This window comes from Lactuca serriola, chromosome 5, assembly GCF_051521515.1.
Source record: "Lactuca serriola cultivar US96UC23 chromosome 5, Lser_US96UC23_V15, whole genome shotgun sequence".
Taxonomy (NCBI): Eukaryota; Viridiplantae; Streptophyta; class Magnoliopsida; order Asterales; family Asteraceae; genus Lactuca; species Lactuca serriola.
Window position 1 is genome coordinate 326003641 of NC_136412.1, and position 22907 is coordinate 326026547.

The window sequence follows — 22907 nt, forward strand, 5'->3', positions numbered from 1 at the left end:
AATAAAACAGACACATTTTCGGAACCACAATCCAAGAGGTATCGTAGCTCGAGTTTGGTCGACGTTTTGGGAGCACGCACAAACATCAACCTCAATGCGGACACGAACGAGCTACCAGAAGACCTCAACGACATTGAAGAGATCTCCCCACCTCGATGACCGATAGGACACGACAAAGCGGGGCAGGCTTAACGACATGCGGAGGAAAGCGAAAGTAGACTTTGAGAGCAAGCGTAAGTGAAACAAAAATTTGACGCCCACAATGAAATCACACTTCAAAGATATGAGTTGTAACGTGAACATTTGGGGTTCCTTCGTCGAGAAACCGAAGAAGATCGCATGACGAAGGATTTGACAATTCTTCAAACTAGCAATGAGAATATGCCACCGAGACGGACGTAAGTGCTCCGAAAAATGAAGGCAAAGATTGAGCGGAAATATCTAAGTGAAGAATAGTGTATCAGTTTTTTAAAATTATTAGAACTATCATATGTTTTCGGTCATTGTTTTTTTCTTCTTTTGTAATGTTGTTCTTATTTTTAAAATGATATGTTTAATTAAGTATTTAATTTAATTATGTTCTATTAATTTATATGTTTTTTTTAAAATATTATGACATAAATTAAAAAAATAAAACAAATTAGAAAAATAGAAATTAAAAACATAAAAAATATAAATAAAAAAGAAATAGAAAATGGTAGATGTTATCGGATGTTATTTGGTGTTACCCATTTTCACATTGGGTGTTATAACACCAAAAGTATGACTAAGGGTGTGTTCGACAAAATTCGCTGGTAGCGGGTAGTTTGTAGCGTTTTGTAAAACGCTACATGAAGTAATATTTGGATTTGAAACGTTTTGTTTAAACTAAACACTAGAAGCTTGTAGTGCCAAACAAGACTTTCTGTTCAAAACGTAATGTTTTGTTAAACGCTAGAAGCTACAAGCTTGCAAACGATCCGTACCGAACACGCCATAAGATAATTAGATAAACATTTTTGGCATGATAACATCTTCCTTAATAAATGAAGGTTTTTTTTGCCACGTGTCAATCTCTCATGAGTTTTGACACTTGTCATTTTATGGTAATTTTGAAATAAATATTATCTACTTGTCAATTTTTGGTTTGTTTCAATTTTCAAATTAAAGTCATATACTTATATATGTAAGTATTAAATATTATATATATGATATTAAATTACAATAAATATATTTCTTTCTTTCTTATTATAAAGTTATACATTAAAAAATATTTTTTGTTTACACTTTAATGTTAAAACTTTTTTAAAAAATCAACCCGTATAATATACGGGTCTCACACCTAGTGTAATAGCATATTACTTACACCCGATTGCCTAAATCCTCAATACCATAAGTCCATAACAATTCCAAGACCAAAATCCACAAATTTTTTAAGAAAATATCTCATATTCCGTACCATAACCATTTACCTGCTCAAAAGTTTCATGTTCGGTTTTACCGCTGGTTTCGGATATTTTTAACATCCTAAGGGGGTGTTTGGGATATCTTTTGAGAGAGCAAAAGAACTTTTGGAAAAAGATAACAAACAAAAGATGTTTAGGGAAAGCTCCTTAAAAGCTCCTTTTGGATTTTTAAAAAAAGGAAAACTGACTTTTTAGAAAAATCAAGAAAACCTAGCTTTTTTAAACATTTGCCAAAAGATCTTTTACCCCAAACACCCCCTAACTCGCACAAAACCCTATATGCTCCCACTGAAGGCCTGGACTCTTGCCTTGCTCAGACATCACGTCTCTTCTATCGGCCGGTGTAGCCATCCGTACGTCAACATTGGTGGGCGTCGCTTGGTGCTGAGGTATGTAGATCGTCTCCTGATGCAATTTCACTCTCTCACTTATCAAGCACATATTTTGATCGAGGGTTTGTACATAATTTTTTATTACACTCTACAAAAGGGACAAATTCATCAATTGTTTTTGGTTTTATGGTCATTAGTACTGGTTGATTTCTCCTGGTTTCTCTAAAGCGTATGGAATCGAGTTTATTCAGAGATCTACCATGTGCTATTTGTGTGGTTATAAACCCTACTTTCTGCTAGCTTTTTGAAAAGTTCATTTACAGAGCTTATTCAATACTGGGATGCTGGGCATAGCTGAAATTTTTGCCATTTTTTGAAGTAACTTCATCATATATCCTCAACTCAAGTTTATTGTGATTCAGATTATGCTTCTATTATGTTCTCAATAGGGCACTATATGTGCCAAAATCAATTGCTTCTTTTTATGGATTTGAGGACAACATCACAATCCATTGATCAGTTGGCTGGAATTAAGCAGGTGCAGAAATGGCTGGAAACATTGTATTCAACGAGAATGAAGAATTTGTGTACAGAATTAGCACTGCTGATGAGTGGTCAGAACTGCAAACAAGTGGATGTACATTCGGTCAACAATTAGACAAAGATTCTGGCTTTATCCATCTCAGTAAGCTCAATCAGGTTCTCATCTCTCCTTTTGCATTCAATTGCATTGTCTTAATATGGTATTTAGATTGATTTTATTATGAGGTTTTGTTTGTTGAGGTATAATAACACATCGATACACCAATTTTAATAAAATAATATTGTAACATCCCAAATTTCCATAACAAGATTTAACCTCAATATTCATAATAACTCCTAAGATCTTACAATTTCAAACATAATAACTTAGATAAAGCAAAATTAAAGAAAATTCAACAACTAAACATAAAGTTTGGGTGCAATGTTTCTTTAATGCTTCCAATAAACAAAAATTCTAAGTTTGGGTGCAATGTTTCTTTAATCCCATATATATAGGATTAACATCTAACGTCACAAATAATAATTTAGGCAGATCTATAAAATATATAAATTTCTAGCACAAGAAAATCATAGTCCAAACATCACAATTTAGACTACAAGTAAAATATAATACTTACTTAATTATGGGTTGGTTCTTAAATTTTAATAGTTCAACTTAGATGGCTGTAACGCAATTTAGATTAGTGTGCATGGTGCGGTTTTTGGGCTAAACCGAACTGCAAAATGAAGGCTGCGGTTTTTGTAATCTAAAAATCGATGGGTGCGGTTTTTCCAATGGCTTGGTTTCGGTTTTAAATGGATTGTCATCTTTGGTGCCGTTTTGATGAGGTAGGTACTTTTTTTGAAATCGTGAATATATTTGATTGCATGAATGCATTGTGCGGTTTTTCCACTGTCGGTTTCTTTTGTTGTGGACTTCAAACTGTGAAAACAAGCCCGTTAATAGTCAAGCAGCTCGTTCACCAATCGAACTTCAAATTGTGAAAAGTGAAAACAGGCTCATTAAGACATTAGGTCATTTCTTTGATTCCATCGAGTCATTTTATTGATTCCATTTGCAGCCCACAAGCACAAATAATGAACTATTAACTATTACCCCATTTCTTTAATAAGTTCTCACCAACAAAAAATAAGGATAAATTCCAACAAACAAAACATCATGATAAATTCGCACTAAACATCTTTTTATTGTCAACAAAAAATAAGGATAAATTCCCATCAAGTGTCCAAGTCATATATGTGATATATCATGCCATTATAAAAATTCTATCAAATGTATTTTGCCATTTTCCACTTAAGCATCCTAAATATGAAAAAAACCATAAAAAAGAAAATCCACAATAACTTAAACGAAATATACACCTAAACATAATATGTTACGTGCTAGCCAAACAATCTACATTTTGTTTAGCATCCTTGGAAATTTTTTTGTGCATTGAAAATGTATCTACATAACAAATAATATGATAATATTAATATGTATTTCAAATATCAAGTTAAAACTCAAAATATATGAAGAAAACTTTACTAATTTATTTAGCGACCAACTTCTCATTCAATTCTTCTATTTGTTTATCTCGACATAGTACCAACTACCTCAAGATCCGCTAGTGTAGATCGTAGCAAATCTTGTGCACAAATTAAGGCTTCTATGGTCTCGATGCTAAGCAAACTTCTATCAAGGTTTCTATGATCCGACCGATGATACTAAATATGAATTCTGATGCAACCGTAAAGATCGACATTGCCAAGATATGTCTAGCTAGTCTAGACAACATAGAGAATTTGACCGAGTTCGCTTTTCACCAACCTAAAATATCAAAACATTCATCCCTTTTTCTTTTCCTTTTGCTAAATAAATATCCGCTTCACTCTTAGGCCTCGTTTGTTTTTCTACAAAAGTACTTTTTGAGCACTTTTCCTTTCTGGCGGGTAGACGTTTTGCAAGTGCACGTCTTCTTCCGCAAACTTGGAAAAAGACAAAAGACATTTAACCACTTCCAAAACAAACAACACCTTAGTCTTGAAACACCACCCTGTGTGTTTTGTGCTTTTGTTTTCTCTACTTTATTCTTGTAGTGGTTGAATAATTTATGAAGAGTATTCTCCACCTTTCCTAGTATTTGTTTGCCTTTCTTGAAATTTTTACAGTAAATTGTTTCAATGCAAAAACTGCATATCGAATCTTGAAGCATGGATCCAAGACAACCACAACATGTCATTCATGCCGTCTTAATATTTTTCATATTTAGCTTTCATCGACTTTGCCATATTTTTCTTTTGTTCACCCGTACTTGAGTCATGTATATGGCACAGTCGACTAGACCTGCCAATCTGTGTCTGTGTGTCGTGTATACGTGTTAGACACAAATTTACATGACACGAATTTGGCAAACACAAACACGACACGAATTGTAAAACGTATCTTGGGTATCAAACGTGAGCACGACACAAATAGACAAGTTTTTAATCGTGTTACACAAAACACGGATAAACATGAATTTATGCGATTTTAATTTGTGACTATACGTGTCGCGTGTCGACACAAATTTAATTCGTGTAATATACATGTGTAAACGGATAAATTCGTATGTTTGACACACGTAAGACACAAAACACGAATTTCTAAAACCCATACAAAGAAAACTCATATTCGTGTCGTGTTCAAATTGTCGGGTCTAAAAGTCGATGAAAGCTAACTTTGATAAATATTTGGACTATATAGATCACATATGTTGCAGTTATCTTTGGATCTATGCTTCAAAAATCAATATGTTGCCTTTTGCATTGAAACAATTTATGCTAAAATTTTAAGAAAGACAAACAAATATTACAAAAGGTGGTGAAGACACTTCATGAATTGTTTAGCCACTATAAGAATAAAGTGGAGAAAACAAAAGTATAAAATAGACGTAGTGACAAGTCAAGTAGTTTTTGTGACACAACTATTGACGTAGAGCTTGAATTTGACAAGTATGATGATGCAGGTCAAGAGACCAACAGTGAAGTGAATACATAAGCTTTTAAGCTCGGTGAGTAATTATGGTTTTGATCATTTAAGAGCAATAATTTATGCATGCTTTAAAACATTTCTTTGAGATCTCATGGTTACATGTAAGTAGGCCAAAATTGTTAAGGGGTTAGCTAACCTTGGGATCCATAAAAGGATGTCCCATAAGGTCCGGTTGCAAGTTGGTCCTTCATACCATACCCCCGTACGATGGGTATTTAAATGACCAAACTTAACATGTATAAAACATTCATGCTATCTTGATAATATACCATAAACATGCTCTTTAAAATATTAAGCAGTAATAAAGTAGTATAACTAATGTACTATAAAACATGTTTTTAAAACATTAAGCAATTAATCATGGCAAAGTAATTTACAACATATTATAGCATGTATGACTAATGTACTATAAAACATGTTTTTAAAACATTAAACAATTAATCATGGCAAAGTAATTTACAACATATTATAGCATGTATGTATCCCATTAAATCACATAAGTACTCACTTTGCTTTAGCTTGAACCTTTATGCTTTTAAAGCATTCCTTCTACTAATTATTTGTAAATGATTTTTTTTGGAATGAAGAAAAATGGTAATATGGTTAGCTATTTATAGATGAATTAGGTGCATCACATCTCTTGTTCTTTATGCTTTAGACATGATACTCTCATAGGAATATGACACATTGTACTTGTTTCATCTTATCTCCTTAGAGTGTTACACATCATTTCTTATAGCCTTGATTAGTCATTTATAACTTAATTAAAATCTGGACAACTTATAAATCTATGCCTAGAATCTAGTTATAGGTTTACTTGGTCACCAAGCTATGGACTTCTATGCTTATATGACTTGTTCCTATGTTGTAGAACTTGTAAGCTCCTTAGAAAGCATGATATAAGCATTTGTAAGCTACTTGTGTGCTTGCTTACTTAGGTTTAACTTTTCTTGCTAATGAAATCTTCTACCCTTTTTCTATAGCAATCATTAGTTGTTTATGGCTTTCCTTTATACAAGTGAGTCATATACTTAATTATATGTATCTATATAAACAATAAAAATATACCTTTGTTGTAAAATTTTCTATCTCTGAAAACTGGGCTGTTACACCTTCTCACCCTTATTAGAATTTCGTCCTCGAAATTTTATTCGAAAAGGTGTGGGTATTTATTGCGAATTTCTGACTCGACTTCCCATGTTGCTTCCAACCCATGAGAGCAATCCTAATAGACTAATAATAAAGATATCTCCTTGTTTCGAAGTTTTCTGACCTTACGTTCTGTGATAGCAATTGGTTTTTCTACAAAGTTAAGTTTGTCGTCAACTGTGACATCTTCTACCGGGATTACTACGCCTTCTTCGGTAATGCATTTCTTTAAGTTGGATACATGAAAAGTGTTGTGTATCGCTTTTAATTCCTCTGGTAACTCAAGTTGATATGCCACTGCACCTATCTTTTCGCTTATCTTGTATGGTCCGATGTATCGTGGTCGTAGCTTCCCCTTTTTACCAAAACGTAGGACCCATTTCCATGGTGATACCTTCAACAACATTTTGTCACAAACTTGGAATTCAACAGGTTTTCTCCTTTTATTGACATAAATCTTCTACCTATTTTGTGCTACTTTGAGCCTTTCTCTTATTTGAGTTACCTTGTTAGCGGTTTGTTGGATGATATCAGGTCCAATTAACATCTTTTCACCAACTTCCATCCAACAAACATGTGTCCTGCACTTTCTTCCATATAGTGCTTCATATGGTGTTGCGTTAATGTTACTATGGTAACTGTTGTTATAAGAGAATTCTATCAGAGGTAGATGAGTATCCCAATGCCCTTTTAGGTCGATTGCACATGCTCGTAACATATCTTCCAAGGTTTGAGTTGTACGTTCACTCTGACCATCAGTTTGGGGATGATACGCCGTACTCATTTTCATTTGTGAACCCAACTGCTTTTGGAAGCTTCTCCAAAAATTTGAAGCAAAACGACGATCTCGATCTGATATAATCGATATTGGCACTCTATGCCTTGAATCAATTTCATCAATATACATTTTGGCCAATGTTTCCAATGTTTGTGTTTCCTTAATTTGCAGGAACTGTGCAGTTTTGGTCAATCGATCTACAATGACCCATATTGCATCCAAACCCTTTGGTGTTTTTGGTAGTCTTGTTACAAAGTCCATAGTGATATGTTCCCATTTCCAAACAGGAATATCTAATCGTTGTAACTCTCCATAAGGCCTTTGGTGTTCAATCTTAACCTTCAGACATGTGAGACACTTCTTAACATAGTTGGCAATTGACTTCTTCATTCCCGGCCACTAATACAAAGTTTTCAAGTCTTTCTACATCTTATTACTTCCGGGATGACTACCGCACCTAGTTCTAAATCATGTGTTGGGTATCCTTTCTCGTGTTCTTTTAATTGTCGAGATGCAAAAGCAATTACATTCCCCTTTTGCATAAGCACACACCCCCATCCTTGCTTAGAGGCATCACTATATACCACAAAGTCTTCACTTCCTTTTGGTAAACTTAAAATTGGTGCACTACTTAACTTACTTTTCAAGGTCTGAAAAGCAATTTCTTGTGTTGTTCCCCAATTGAAGTTACATGCCTTCTTTGTTAATGCTGTTAGTGGAGCTGCTATCTTGGAGAAGTCTTGAATAAACCTTCGTTAGTAACCTGCTAAACCAAGGAAACTTCATATCTCCGTTGCTAAACATGGAGTTTTCCACTTTGTAATGCACTTAATTTTACTTGGGTCTACCATGATACCTTTTTCATTTATAACATGTCCCAAGAATTCGACTTCTCGGATCCAAAATTCATATTTTGAGAATTTTGCATAAAACTTTTCTCGCTTTAGTAGTTCCACAATTATTCTCAAGTGTTGTTCATGCTCCTCTTTGCTTTTGGAGTAAATGAGAATGTCATCAATGAATACGATGATGAATTTATCTAAGTAAGGTTTACATACCCGATTCATGAGATCCATGAAAACAGCTGGTGCATTTGTTAAGCCAAAAGACATGACTAGGAACATGTAATGCCCATATCTTGTTCAGAAAGCTGTTTTTGGAATATCTTCCTTTAATATCTTTAATTGATGGTATTTTGATCGTAAATCGATTCTCGAGAAATAGCTTGCTCCTTGCAATTGATCGAATAAATCATCTATCCGGGGTAAATGATATCGATTTTTGATCGTGACTTTATTTAATTCTCGATAGTCGATACACATTCGCATGGTCTCATCCTTCTTTTTAACAAACAATATTGGTGCTCCCCAAAGTGACGAGCTTAGGCGAATAAACCCTTTGTCAAGTAGTTCTTGCAACTGGGTCATAAGCTCTTGCATTTCAAAGGGTGCTAGCCTATATGGTGCTTGTGTTATGGGTACTGCTCCAGGTACCAAATCAATACAAAATTCAACTTGTCTATCAGGTGGTAATCCAGGTAGCTCATCAGGAAATACTTATGGATATTCACCCACTACCGGTACCCCTTCTGTTGATTTCTTTTCCTTTTTAGTATCTATCACGTATGCTAAGTAGGTTTCACATCCTTTGCGTATTGACTTTCTTGCCATTCTTATCTTCAACCTTTACCATCTTCTTGTGACATATTATACTCTTCCCAATCTACCATTCCAAAATTTCCGTCTTCATAGTTGTCGATTTCTCCTATACTGACTTGTTCGATGATTTAAATATTTTCTTGAATATACGAATATTCAATTTGATTTTCTTGGATTTGATCGTCGTCTGATTCTGCCATCTACTAAAAGATTAAATTTATTAATAATAATGACAAAATAAGATATATATTTTTTATTTTTTTAGATAAAATATTAATATTAAAGAAATAACTTAAGATGTCAAAATTTGGGGAAATAAGAAATTTTTTCCCTATCTGTTGATTCTATACATTTCGAATAACTTAGGATGTCAAAATTTAGGGAAATAAGAAAGTTTTCCCTATTTGTTGATTCTGTATGTTCCGAATATATATATATATATATATATATATATATATATATATATATATTATCCTTATGCTGTATTTTTAGAGTGTGGAGGTTTAATAAAGCAGGTAGTGGTAATAACCGAGCTCGTCTTGTATCTGGAGTATTTGGACTCGGTTTTCATCTAAAAGCTGGGTTTTAAGTTCCAGTTTTGCTCTTGTTTCTTTAAGCTCTTCTTCCAAAACCGTGATATAAGTTCTCTGCTCGTATGCTTCTTGCTGAGCGAGATAACATTGTTGATTGGCCTCAGTTATCATATTTAGTAGCTCGTTTATATAACAGAGTTCTGGTTTGCAAAATCATAGTGATTTTCTCCAACATAAGATGCAGCATCTGGTGGTGGAGGATGCGCCACACAAGGTGGAGGTATAACCTCTTCTTCTGGCCAAATCATCTCTTCCCATGGAAGCTTGCTTATGAAGTTGTTATTGGTTTCTGAGAGTTAATCATCAGAGATGAAAATAATTGGTGCAAGGTTTTGGTATGGACCAACTTGATTAATTGGCATCGGACATTCCAGAGGGTGATTTATTGGGTTTGGTTCCTTGCGCCTAACTCCAGAAGGGCCTTCACCGATTGAAACATGTATTCGTTACAGAGTGTATAATATATATATATATATATATATATATATATATATATATATATATATATATATATAAGAAAATCAAAGCTATTAAATCTTTATTTTTAATTTAAGTCCAAGTCTAAGTTAGTCTTGGTTTAACCTAAATCATTAAGACTAAGGCTCTGATACCAACTTGTCATGTTCCGCCCCTGCTGGTACTAATGTTTAATTTAACTATGTCATTTAGTAAAAACATATTTATTACATAAAGAGAAATTTATTACATATAAACTGGTAAACAGGGAATATAAAATACTATCTTAGTAACTTATTTCACTTCAACTTATTTATATAAAACTACTTCATGTGGTCTCTTACTCCTTCTGTCCTGAGATACATACAAAAATACTTCATGTGGTCTCTTACTCCTTCTGTCCTGAGATACATACAAAAATACATAAACTTTTAAGCTTAGTGAGTAGTTATGGTTTTGATCATTTAAGAGTAATAATTTACGCATGCTTTAAAACATTTCTTTGAGATCTTATGGTTACATGTAAGTAGGCCAAAACTGGTAAGATCCATAAAAGACTGCCCCATAAGGTCCGGTTGCAAGTCGGTCCTTCATACCATACCCCCGTACAATGAGTATTTAAATGGTCAAACTTTACATGTATAAACCGTTCATGTTATCTTGATAATATACCATAAACATGCTCTTTAAAACATTAAGCAATAATAAAGTTGTATAACTAATGTACTATAAAACATGCTTTTAAAACATTAAGCAATTAATTATGGCAAAGTAATTTACAACATATTATAGCATGTATGTATCCCATTAAATCACATAAGTACTCACTTTGCTTTAGCTTGAACATTTATGCTTCTAAAGCTTTCCTTCCGCTAATTATTTGTAAATGATTTTGTTTTGGAATGAAGACAAATGGTAATATAGTTAGCTATTTATAGATGAAATTAAGTGCATTACATCTCTTGTTCTTTATGCTTTAGACATGGTATTCTCATAGGAATATGACACATATTGTAGTTGTTTTTTATGCTTTAGATAAGATGAAACAAGTACAATATGTGTCATATTCCTATGAGAGTACCATGTCTAAAGCATAAAGAACAAAAGATGTAATGCACCTAATTCATCTATAAATAACTAACCATATTACCATTTTCTTCATTCCAAAACAAACATTTACAAATAATTAGTAGAAGGAATGCTTTAGAAGCATAAACGTTCAAACTAAAACAAAGTGAGTACTTATGTGATTTAATGAGATACATACATGCTATAATATGTTGTAAATTGCTTTGCCATGATTAATTGTTTAATGTTTTAAAAACATGTTTTATAGTACATTAGTTATACTACTTTATAAGTGCTTAATGTTTTAAAGAGCATGTTTATGGTATATTATCAAGATAGCATGAAAGTTTTATACATGTTAAGTTTGGCCATTTAAATACCCATCGTACAGGGGTATGGTATGAAGGATCGACTTGCAACCGGACCGTATGGGGCAGCCTTTTATGGATCCCGAGGTTAGATAACCTCTTACCAGTTTTGACCTACTTACATGTAACCATGAGATCTCAAAGAAATGTTTTAAAGCATGCGTAAATTATTAGTCTTAAATGATCAAAACCATAACTACTTACTAAGTTTAAAAGTTTATGTATTTTTGTATGTATTTCAGGACAGAAGGAGTAAGAGACCACATGAAGTAGTTTTATATAAATAAGTTGAAGTGAAATAAGTTACTAAGATAGTATTTTATATTCCCTGTTTACCAGTTTATATGTAATAAATTTCTGTTTATGTAATAAATATGTTTTTACTAAATGACATAGTTAAATTAAACATTAGTACCAGCAGGGACGGGGCATGACAAGTTGGTATCAGAGCGTTAGTCTAAATGATCTAGGTTTAACTAAGACTAACTTAGACTTAGACTTAAATTAAAAATAAAGATTTAATAGCTTTGATTTTCTTTATATATATATATATATATATATATATATATATATATATATATATATACTCTGTCACGAATACATGTTTTAGTCGGTGAATGCCCTTCTGGAGTTAGGCGCAAGGAACCAAACCCAATAATTCACCATCTAGAATGTCCGATGCCGATTAATCAAGTTGGTCCATACCAAAACCTTCCACCAATTATTTTCATCTCTGATGATGAACTCTCAGAAGCCAATAACAACTTCATAAGCAAGCTTTGATTTTCTTTATATAATTATATATATAGATATACTCTGTCACGAATAGATGTTTTAGTCGGTGAAGGCCCTTCTGGAGTTAGGCGCAAGGAACCAAACCCAATAAATCACCCTTTGGAATGTCTGATGCCGATTAATCAAGTTGGTCCATACTAAAACCTTGCACCAATTATTTTCATCTCTGATGATGAACTCTCAGAAACCAATAGCAACTTCATAAGCAAGCTTCCATGGGAAGAGATGATTTGGCCAGAAGAAGAGGTTATACCTCCACCTTGTGTGGCGCATCCTCCACCACCAGATGTTGCATCTTATGTTGGAGAGAATCACTATGATTTTGCAAACCAGAACTCTGCTTATATAAACGAGCTGCTAAACATGATTACTGAGGCCAATTAACAATGTTATCTCGCTCAGCAAGAAGCATACAATTAGAGAACTTATATCATGGCTTTGGAAGAAGAACTTAAAGAAACAAGAGCAAAAATGGAACTAAAAACCCAACTTTTAGATGAAAACCGAGTCCAAATACTCCAGATGCAAGACGAGCTCGGTTATTACCACTCCCTGCTTGATTAAACCTCCACACTCTAAAGAAGCAATATATATATATATATATATATATATATATATATATAGAATCAATAGATAGGGAAAACTTTCTAATTTCCCCAAAATATTAATATTTTATCTAAAAAAAATAAAAAAATATATCTTATTTTGTCATTATTATTAATAAATTTAATTTTTTAGTAGATGGCAGAATTAGACGACGATCAAATCCAAGAAGATCAAATTGAATATTCGTATATGCAAGAAAATATCAAAATCATCGAACAAGTCAGTATAGGAGGAATCGACAAAAATGAAGACTGAAATTTTGGAATGGTAGATTGGGAAGAGTATGAAAGAGTTTTAGAGCAAGATGAAGATCTAAATGCTCGAAATGAGAACTCGAGTATAGATGTCACTTTGCCATTAAACTATTGCCAATATTTATTTGGGAATTTGATGTCATAATTAGTATGGACTGGATGTCTGAAAATCGAGCCTATATAATATGTCATAAGAAGATGGTAAAGGTTGAAGATAAAATTGACAAAGAGATAATTGTTTATTGTAGTCATAGAAAAAATCATGTCAATCTTATCTCAATTTTAAAGGCAAGAAAGTCAATGCTCAAAGGATGTGAAACCTACTTAGCATACGTGATAGATACTAAAAAAGAAAAGAAATCAACAGAAGGGGTACCGGTAGTGGGTGATTATCCATAAGTATTTCCTGACGAGCTACCTGGATTACCACATGATAGACAAGTTGAATTTTGTATTGATTTGGTACCTGAAGCGGTACCCCGTTGCTAGAACTACTTGACAAAGGGTTTATTCGCCCAAGCTCGTCACCTTGGGGAGCACCAATATTGTTTGTTAAAAAGAAGGATGAGACCATGCGAATGTGTATCGACTATCGAGAATTAAATAAAGTCACGATAAAAAATCGATATCATTTACGCCGGATAGATGATTTATTCGATCAATTGCAAGGAGCAAGGTATTTTCTCGAAAATCGATTTACGATCAGGATACCATCAATTAAAGATATAAAATGGACTTGAAAGTTGCAAAGCGATCTAATCCAATGAAGATCAGAGATTAGCTATGCTTCTTGAAAAGTAAAATCATCAACATAGCAAGGAAGGCTACATTCTGGATTAAACGAATAAAAATATGTCAACTTAGTACCAAAGACATTCTGGTTCCCCAATTTCTCGACGATATCAAGACATATTAGATGCCTACTATTATCCATATAACTATCATTTCGAATTATATATATATATATATATATATATATATAATGTAGTGAAAGGTACTCATATCTGTAGCATGGGACAAGAAAAAGGAAACCTTAATATTTGCTTAAGTTTTGATGTTATATGTCCCAAATTTTGTATTGACGCATATGTAATATAAAGGTTATTCATATTATTAGTGATATTTTGTAGAATGAATACTCGAGAAAGGAATAGAAACAACCCAAGAAATACAAGACCATCGGGACAAGGAAGCGGACCTACATCAATTCTAGACAACTCTGCTAGAGGAGTTGATATAGCCGCATAAATCTCTCGAAGCCTCCAAGAAAGTCTCCTAACTATAATAGCTCAAATTCAATTGGTTATGAATCAAAGCTCGATGCGTGGAACGCTTGAAGAAAATCATACAAGGCTCGAACATGATAATGGTCATACTGACGGATGCGACTACAAAGCATTTACTACTACAGGTCTTTCTGAGTTTAACGGAAAAGGAGGATCCATAGCAACGATGAATTGGCTTGATGACATGGAGAGCTGTTTCCAGACGTGTCAGTGCGCCATCGACCAACGAGTAAGGTATGCTTCAATTAAACTGAAGTTGAACGCCCTCCATTGGTGGAAAACCATTCAAACTAGCCGTGGCATCACAAAAGCATATCATCAATGACATGGGAGGAATTCAAGAATCTGGTCGATAACAAATTTTGCCCAAGCGTTTGAATATGATGGAAGAGGAATTCATTAAACTAAAACAAGGAAACAAGTCAGTAGAAGAATATGCAGAGACATTTCTGGAAAAGTCTCGATTTGCAACTGACATGCAACAAAAACTAGCAAGGTAAAACGTTTCCTAACTAGTTTAAGAAAAGATTTACAAAGGCTTGTCAACATGTCTCGGCCAAAGACCTTTGAAGAAGGCCTGAAACTAGCAATCCTAGCTGAGAAAGATGGGTATGAGCCATACAACTACCAGTCAAGTGAGAAAAGAAAGTTTGAAGGGAAGAATTTTAGTCGAGCATTCAAGAAGACAAGAAAAGAAGGTGCAATAACAATTGACAAACCAACTTGTCCCAAATGCAATAAGAAGCTTACAGGGGAATGTATGATGGGCAGAAATGTATGCTACAAGTGTGGTCAACCTGGCCATATGATGAATAACTGTCCTAGGAACAAGACATGCTACAATTACGATTCAGCTGAGCATCTTGCGAACAATTGCCCAAAGCCTAAGAATGTTCATCCAATAAAAGCAATAGCAGGCACTAACAGAAATGGACCAGAAGCTGGGAAAGCCAAAGGAAGGTTATATCAACTTACTACTGAAGAGACAAAGGAAATGCCAGATGTGGTGACAGGTATCTTCAGAAGGTGAGTTGCACCTGATCCTACATCAGCTTGGAAGGAGAACGAAACATTTCCTTATAAGGGGTGTGGATACCTTCCTAGTCACAACGCGTTTTAAAGTCATGAGGGCAGCATATCCCATAAGAACTCTGTAGTTAAGCGTGTCTGGGCGAGAGCAATTCAGGGATGGGTTACCCTTGGGAAGTTTTTGTGCCGGGAGCCCAAAACGGACAATATTGTGATACGTGCCAAAGGGGGATGTTACACCTGGAAATGCCGATCTCTATGGTTACATCAGAGTCAACATTTAGTACCAATGATCATGTCATAGATTAGTATAGAAGTTTGCTTAGCATCGAGACCGCGAAAGCCTTAGTTTGTGCACAAGTTTAGCTACGATCTACACTGACATATCTTTAACTAGTTGGTAATTATTGTATTGGGTTTTATGTTGGCTGATTAGCTAGGAAATCCTAATTAGCTAGTCTATAAATTACGTCTTTACCTTCTTTTGTATTTATACCTCTTATTTGATAATAATACGAAACCCTAGCCGTTCTATGTCTTTTACTTGTTAGTTCACATGTATCAGAGCGCGATTGATTATTTGTATTTTCGTTTTTGAGGGCGAGCTGTGGTAGACACGATGTTGTGCGGATCGAACTGTTATTGGAAATATGGTCATGAAAGATGATTCTCTTCAGTCCATTAGTACCCAACTCAATGGCAAGAACTATGTCTATTGGAGGTAGTAATGAAGAATTTCTTACGAGGCAAGGGTATGTGGGGCATTGTTAAAGGTGACAAGAAAAAACCAACAAATGACAAAGCTGTGAATTATACAACCTTATTGGATTCATGGGAGACTGATAACTCCAAGATCATTACTTGGATTAATAGTTATGTTATCCAGTCTATTGGTACTCAGTTGACGAAGTATGACACAACAAAGGAGGTTTGGGATCACTTGGATAGGCTATATACTCAGTCTAATTTTGCAAAACAGTACCAGTTAGAGTTTGATATTCGAGCCCTTCAACAGAACAATCTTAGTGATCAAGAATTCTATGCAGCTATGTCAGATTGGTGAGATCAGTTGGCTCTTATAGAACCTGCTGAGCTGAAGGCTTTTAAGCCTTATACTGATAGAAAGGAAGAGCAACGTTTGGTTCAGTTCTTGATGACATTACGTTCAGATTTTGAATGCTTGCGTGGATCAATCTTGCATCGCACACCTCTTCCCACGGTTGATTTGGTTGTTCACAAGTTGATTGCTGAAGAAACTCGTATCAAGTCCCATACTGACAAAGGTCCCAAAACAGCCACTCCTACTGTCTTTGCTGTTCGACAACGACCTCGGTCTTCAAACCAGAATGGTCCTAAAGTTGCATTTAATTAGTGTGCTTTCTGTAAGAAGAACCATTGGAAAACAAATTGTCCTTTGTTGTTAAGCAAGGGAAATCAACAACAACAGACCAGATCACCTGCACAGTCTCAGTCTTCTGGACAGCTTCAGCCACATTCCTCGTTTCCACCTTTTAGTATCTTTAACATTCTCGTTTGGGACATGTGTTAGCATCATGTTTATAGTTTTTGGTTTCCACTGGTTTGTTAGGTTCTTTGAAAACTGATGATATTTTTTATTGTTGTGTATGTAAACTGGAAAATTTTCTGTTTTACCGTTTAATAAAAGTGTCATTTGTTTCCATTGATATTGTGCATTCCAATCCCCGGTTACCTCCAATGGTTTTAAACAATTTCTGATGGTACTATGCATCAGTTATCATATATAGACACCCATCAACAGAACGGTGTTGTAAAAAGAAAACATCGACATCAATTAGAAACTGTAAGATCGTTACTGTTCTCTGTTCAAGTTCCCAATATCTTTTGGGGAGAAGCTTTTATTATCGTCACTTATGTTATTAATCGCATTCGTATTGCACACTTCGGGGAAGTCTCCTTATAAAATTTTGTTTGGGTGACTTCCAAATTATTCTTCATTACGAGTGTTTTGGTGTACCTGCTTTGTCATGAAGCCTCATGTAGAGGGAGATACGTTGTCTTCAAAATCAGTCCTTTGTGTATTTTTGGAATATAATATTGGTCAGAAAGGTTATCAATGTTATGATCCGTCGAATACAAAATTGTATGTCTCTCGCAATGTCACTCTTTTTAGAACACATTCTGTTCTATAGCGTTCCTGTTCAGTCACATGATGCAACTCAAGAGGAGTTTCATACTATTGATCCATTTAACATTGATGTTGATGATACATCACTTGCCACTGATCCAACATCCGTTACTGATCCACCACCTGATCTACCATCTGCCGCTGATCAACCACCCGTCGTTGATCCTTTGCTTACAGTTGATCAGAATCCTCCACCATCGAGGCCTTTTCGAAATAAGAAGTCCACAAAGCTTTTTGACTTTTTTTTATTACTTTTACTTACCAGTGTTTGCCTCACTTATTGTAGTGTTTGCCTCACTTATTGTTAATGTACATTGTCTCTCTAAGCCATCATCGTACAAAGAGGCTGTCTATGATCCCTTTTGACAGACCGCTATGGCTGAGGAATTTGCAACTCTTTATCAGACTCGTACAGGGGATCTGGTTCTGTTTTTGCCCAAAAATCACACGATTGGTTGTCATTGGATATATAAAATCAAAACAAAGTCTAATTGATCCGTTGAGCGTTGCCAGACTTGTTGCGAAAGGGTACGCACAAAATTAGGGTATGAATTATGAGGAAACTTTTGCTCATGTTGTAAAAATGATGACTGTTCGCACATTGATTACAGTTTCTTCCATTTGCCAATGCGAGATTTATCAGATGGATGTTAAGAATGCGTTCTTGAATGGTGATCTTCATGAGGAAGTATATGTGTTTCCTCCCCTAGGTATTGCTCACCAACCAGGTGAAGTTTGTTGACTTCGGAAGACACTATATGGTCTCAAACAAGCCCCTCGTGCTTGGTTTGAGAAATTTTATATGATGATTACTTCGTTTGGTTTTCGACCAAGTAATCATGATTCAACTCTATTTATTCGGTGTACGAGTATAGGTCGGATTATTTTTTCCTTATATGTCGATGACATGATTATTACTTGAAGCGTCCCAAAATTTACAGATAAAAATTTCATTTTTAATTCATTCCAAAATGTCTGATGAACATGTCAAAACATCCAAAGATGCGTCATAGTGTAATAAAATCAGAGTACAAATCCCAAAATCATATAATGTGGAAAATACGGGCGGATGCGGTGCGATCAGGCCAGACCCTTCCTTTTTGAGTTGGAAGTACCTAAAACATAAATTGAAAACTGTAAGCATATAGCTTAGTGAGCTCCCCCAAAATACCGCATACCATACATATACTACAGTAAAAAACATATTGGGTCTATTTCATCCCCTTCAGTATCTTTCAACCGGTACTAGGTCTATTTCACCTCTTTGGTATCTTTCAACCGCTATCGAGTCTATTTCACCCCCTACTATTAACACATATAATCATAACAATAAGAGTTACAGTGACATCAACCAGATACAAGCATAACAGATAATTATCACGAAGATAATCATCATACTACAAACATAATCTAGTGGGCCAACATTGGTGCCTTCGACCCACAAATACAGTGAACGAAACTCACCTCAGACTGAAGGTATCAAATCACACTCAAGATGTTAACTCGCACAATCCTCTCACTAAATCACAAATAATGAAACCCTAATTAGAAATTAGGCCCATAATCCAATCCGTTGGTCCAAACTTTAGTCATCGCCTTATTGGGCCTAACCCATCGAGGCCCGAATCCATACTGGCCCAAAAGGTATTCCAAGTCCAACAAAAAGGACCCTAAGGCCCAACATAGGCCCGAGAGCTTCATAATGACCTAAAGCCCACAAATGACCTGATACCACAAAAGGGCCCAAAGCCTAAACCCAAATTTGGCAAAAAGCCAACTAATCCTGAGCCCAAAACTCCAAAAACCAACAGCCAGACCTACGCGCGATGTACCTGGCTCGTACACCCCACTTATGCAGTTGATCCGAAATCGGGGTGCAAGCCCAGTATGCGCAACGTACTTAAGAGTACGTCCGACGTATTGGTCCTTAAAGTGTATTAAGCCATAAAGTTGCCAACTTTATGCTTTTGCATGACTTAATGGGGCTTAAACCATGGATTTAGCCTTCTATTTTCCTTAAGTGGTCACCAACTCATGCATGGTTGAGTTCTAACCCACAAGATCCGATTTTTATGACTTCATGCATCTTTAAGAGTCTAAAAGGACATCTAAAATGGTCTGGAATAGTCCATACTCCATGAGACCAAGGTTATGGGACCAAAATATACTAAGTTCTTCCCCAAACTTAGATCTAGACTTAGAATGAACAAGTTTCAGACTTTATACCTCCAATGAGCTAGAAATGATGAACAATCTGTGGATCTACAAACTCCTTGTCTATAGCTTCTCCTCAAGTCTTCTTCTTCAAGATCACAAAAGAACACCCAAAAACTCTTTGTAAGCTCAAGAATGCCCTCAAGATGGCTATGGTTTCGAGCTTAGCACAAAAAGACAATGGGAGCGGATAAGGTGATGAACTTGAAGGACTTAATGAACTTTAAATAGGGTGCAAATCCTAAAAATTAGGGTTTGCCCCTGGCTTGAGTACGCCCTACGTAGCATGGGTACGCCCAACGTATGCAAGGGTTATCCCGATTCACGCATGCAAAGGGAGTACGTCGTGTGTACCTTGTGTACGCCCAACATACTCTTGACTAGTCCATGATTAAATGAAATAATTAGTAAGAGTTCTTATCTGGCGACTTGGGTGTTACATTACCGGTGATGATCATGATGGTATGGTCTTTAAAGCATGATTTGGCTCACCATTTTGCTATGAAAAACATAAGCTTGTTGCGTTATTTCTTGGGGATTGAAATTGCTCAATCTCCAAAGGGTTTTTTTTTTTTTTTCTGTATATTTTAGATTTATTTGAACGAGCACGACTCAAGGATGATTGGACAGTTGATATGCCTATAGAGAGTAATGCAAAGTATTCTCTAGCTGATGGTCTCATTATTAGATCAAAGCCTTTATCATACCATTGTAGAGAGTTTGGTTTACCTCACTGTCACTAGACCAGATATTACTCATGCAGTTCATGTGGTTAGCCACTTTGTCACTACTTATTCTACTGTTCATTAGAGAATTGTTCTTCGTATTTTGAGATATTTTCGTGGTACATAGTTCTACATCCTTGTGTTTCCATCTACATCGTTTTGTATTGTGACAACGAGAGTACGATAATGATTGCCAAAAATTCAATGTTTCATGAGTGCATAAAACACATTGAGATTGATTGTCATTTCACACATCATCTCTAGAAGGGACTATCTCCCTTCCCTATGTTCCTTCTACTTTGCAGATTGCTGATATTCTTATGAAACCATTTACTACTCTTCGATTTCATTTTCTAATTTTGACAAACTCTCAATGTTTATTGTTGTTGCATTGTGAGTTTGAAGGGGAATGTTAGCCTAATAAGATTTTGAATTTTATTTTGTATTGGGTTTATATTGGCTCATTAGCTAGTCTATAAATGTATCTCCTATTTGATAATAATACGAAACCCTAGCCGTTCTATGTCTTTTACTTGTTAGTTCACACTTATGCCGAGCAAACAAATAGATGAATTCAATGAGAAGTTGGTGGCTATAAGACACCGATAAGGATTTCTTCATATCTGAAGTACTTACTATATATATATATATATATATATATATATATATATATATATATATATATATATATATATATATATATATATATTTGTTACATACATACATTTTCAAAATGCAAAAATCTTTCAAGGATATGCGTTGATTGACTTGGCGACAGGCTAGCACGTGAGTAACATACTATGTTTTGGCGTATATATTATTGTGGTTTTCGTTTGTATTTTTTTTTTCATATTTAGGATGCTCAAGTGGAATGACAAAATACATTTGATGGATTTTTGATGACACAATTATCACATAGATGGCTTGTACACTTGGTCGAAATTTATCATTAACTTTTGTTGGTTGGAATTTATCCTTATTTTTTTTTTGTTGGAGGGAAATTATCAAAGAAATGAGTTGATAGTTCATTACTTTGTGCACGAGGGCTGCAAATGGAATCAAAGAAACGACTTAATTAGTGTTTTCAATTTTCACGGTTTGAAGTTTGATTGGTCATTAGGCTGCTTGGCTATTAATGAGTCTGTTTTCATGGTTTCAAGTCTCGTACAAAAGAAACTAAGAAAACTTTGTTTGCTTAATAATTTGGGTTGAAAAATCAAAGTGAAAATATGTAACTTTTAGTTGTTTATACATTATCTTATACGAAAACTTTGTGTTGCATCTATAAGATGCATTATTTTTGTATAAATCTAAACAACTTTAGTAAAGTTATTGGATAAAATTATGATCCGACTACTAAAAATCATTGAAACTTTTGCAGGTAAAGTGGGTCTTAGAATCGTTCTACCTGAATTTTACAAAGGATCTTTTCCTGCTCCAGATTGATTGTAAAAAGGTAGTACAATTACCTGTCCAATTATCTTCACTCACGTCTATAATAATTTAGGGTAAAATAGTCAATTTGCTACTAGTTAAAACTAACTTGATTTTGATTATTTAATTTTATGTAATCAATTCGATGGAATTAATTGGTTTTGTGAGTTGGACTTGTTTGTTTCAGCTTGGCGATGGATTGATTTATGAAGATGTGGATGGGTCCAACGTGTTTCCACATTTCTATGGCCCATCTCGAAGTTTTGTTCCTCTCACTCTTGACATGGTAGTGAAATCCGAGGGACTAATTTTGTCAAATGGCAAATTTGTTTGTAGCATGTTGAATTAGGAATGGAAGCTACTTTTAAATATAATGTTTTATTATATATTTTTATAACGTGAACAAAAGTTATTTTACCTACATGTTCTAATGTTTAGTCAAAAATCTTTTTTAAGTCACGTGTGTTTGATCTACAATATAGATATTTTTTTCGTATCTTTTTGTTATCCAACTTTTTATTTTTTTATTGTTGTCCAAGTGGTTGAAATTGTTTTCCTTGAAATTTGTTGAAAATTTGAATATTGTTACTGAATTTATAATTGTATGTTTAGCAATGTTTGATCAAACTAATTTCTGTAGGTAACAAATAAGTGTAATCAGACTGATTTTCATAGTAAAAACAGTTATAATTATGCAATCTTAACTTCAATATCCTTGTTTTGTTAGTAAATAACTAAATATATTAATACAGCCGGAGGAATCTGCAAAAAAATCTATAAATTTTGGTTCTATTTGACACAAAAGTCATGATTTATTTATTTATTTTTGCAATTTAACCATTGAAATGTGTAAACACTTGCAAAATAATCCTTGTAAGTGGTTAGGATCGATTTTAAGTGTTAAGATGCAAATAAATAAATAAATAAATAAATATGAATGACTTTTTCGTTAGTAAAATTAAAGTTTAAAGATTTTTCTAAAGATTTTTTTTAT

At 34.5% G+C, this 22907-nt stretch overlaps 1 protein-coding gene across 3 annotated transcripts; it reads left to right on the forward strand.

Annotated features, from left to right (window-relative positions):
* Positions 1 to 1686: 1686 nt before the first annotated feature.
* Positions 1687 to 22409, forward strand: LOC145055154 (dihydroorotate dehydrogenase). 3 transcript variants are annotated; one of them, XM_079003448.1, is made up of 4 exons: positions 1687 to 1834; positions 2316 to 2476; positions 21861 to 21935; positions 22101 to 22409. In XM_079003448.1, exons 2-4 carry the CDS (start codon positions 2324 to 2326, stop codon positions 22260 to 22262), a joined length of 390 nt encoding a protein of 129 aa, XP_078859574.1. In that variant the 5' UTR covers positions 1687 to 1834; positions 2316 to 2323; the 3' UTR covers positions 22263 to 22409. The 3 variants fall into 3 exon arrangements, with proteins under 3 accessions (XP_078859574.1, XP_078859576.1, XP_078859575.1); XM_079003450.1 differs by lacking the exons at positions 21861 to 21935; positions 22101 to 22409 and adding exons at positions 11427 to 11490; positions 11646 to 11811; XM_079003449.1 differs by lacking the exons at positions 21861 to 21935; positions 22101 to 22409 and adding an exon at positions 12940 to 13209.
* Positions 22410 to 22907: the final 498 nt, after the last annotated feature.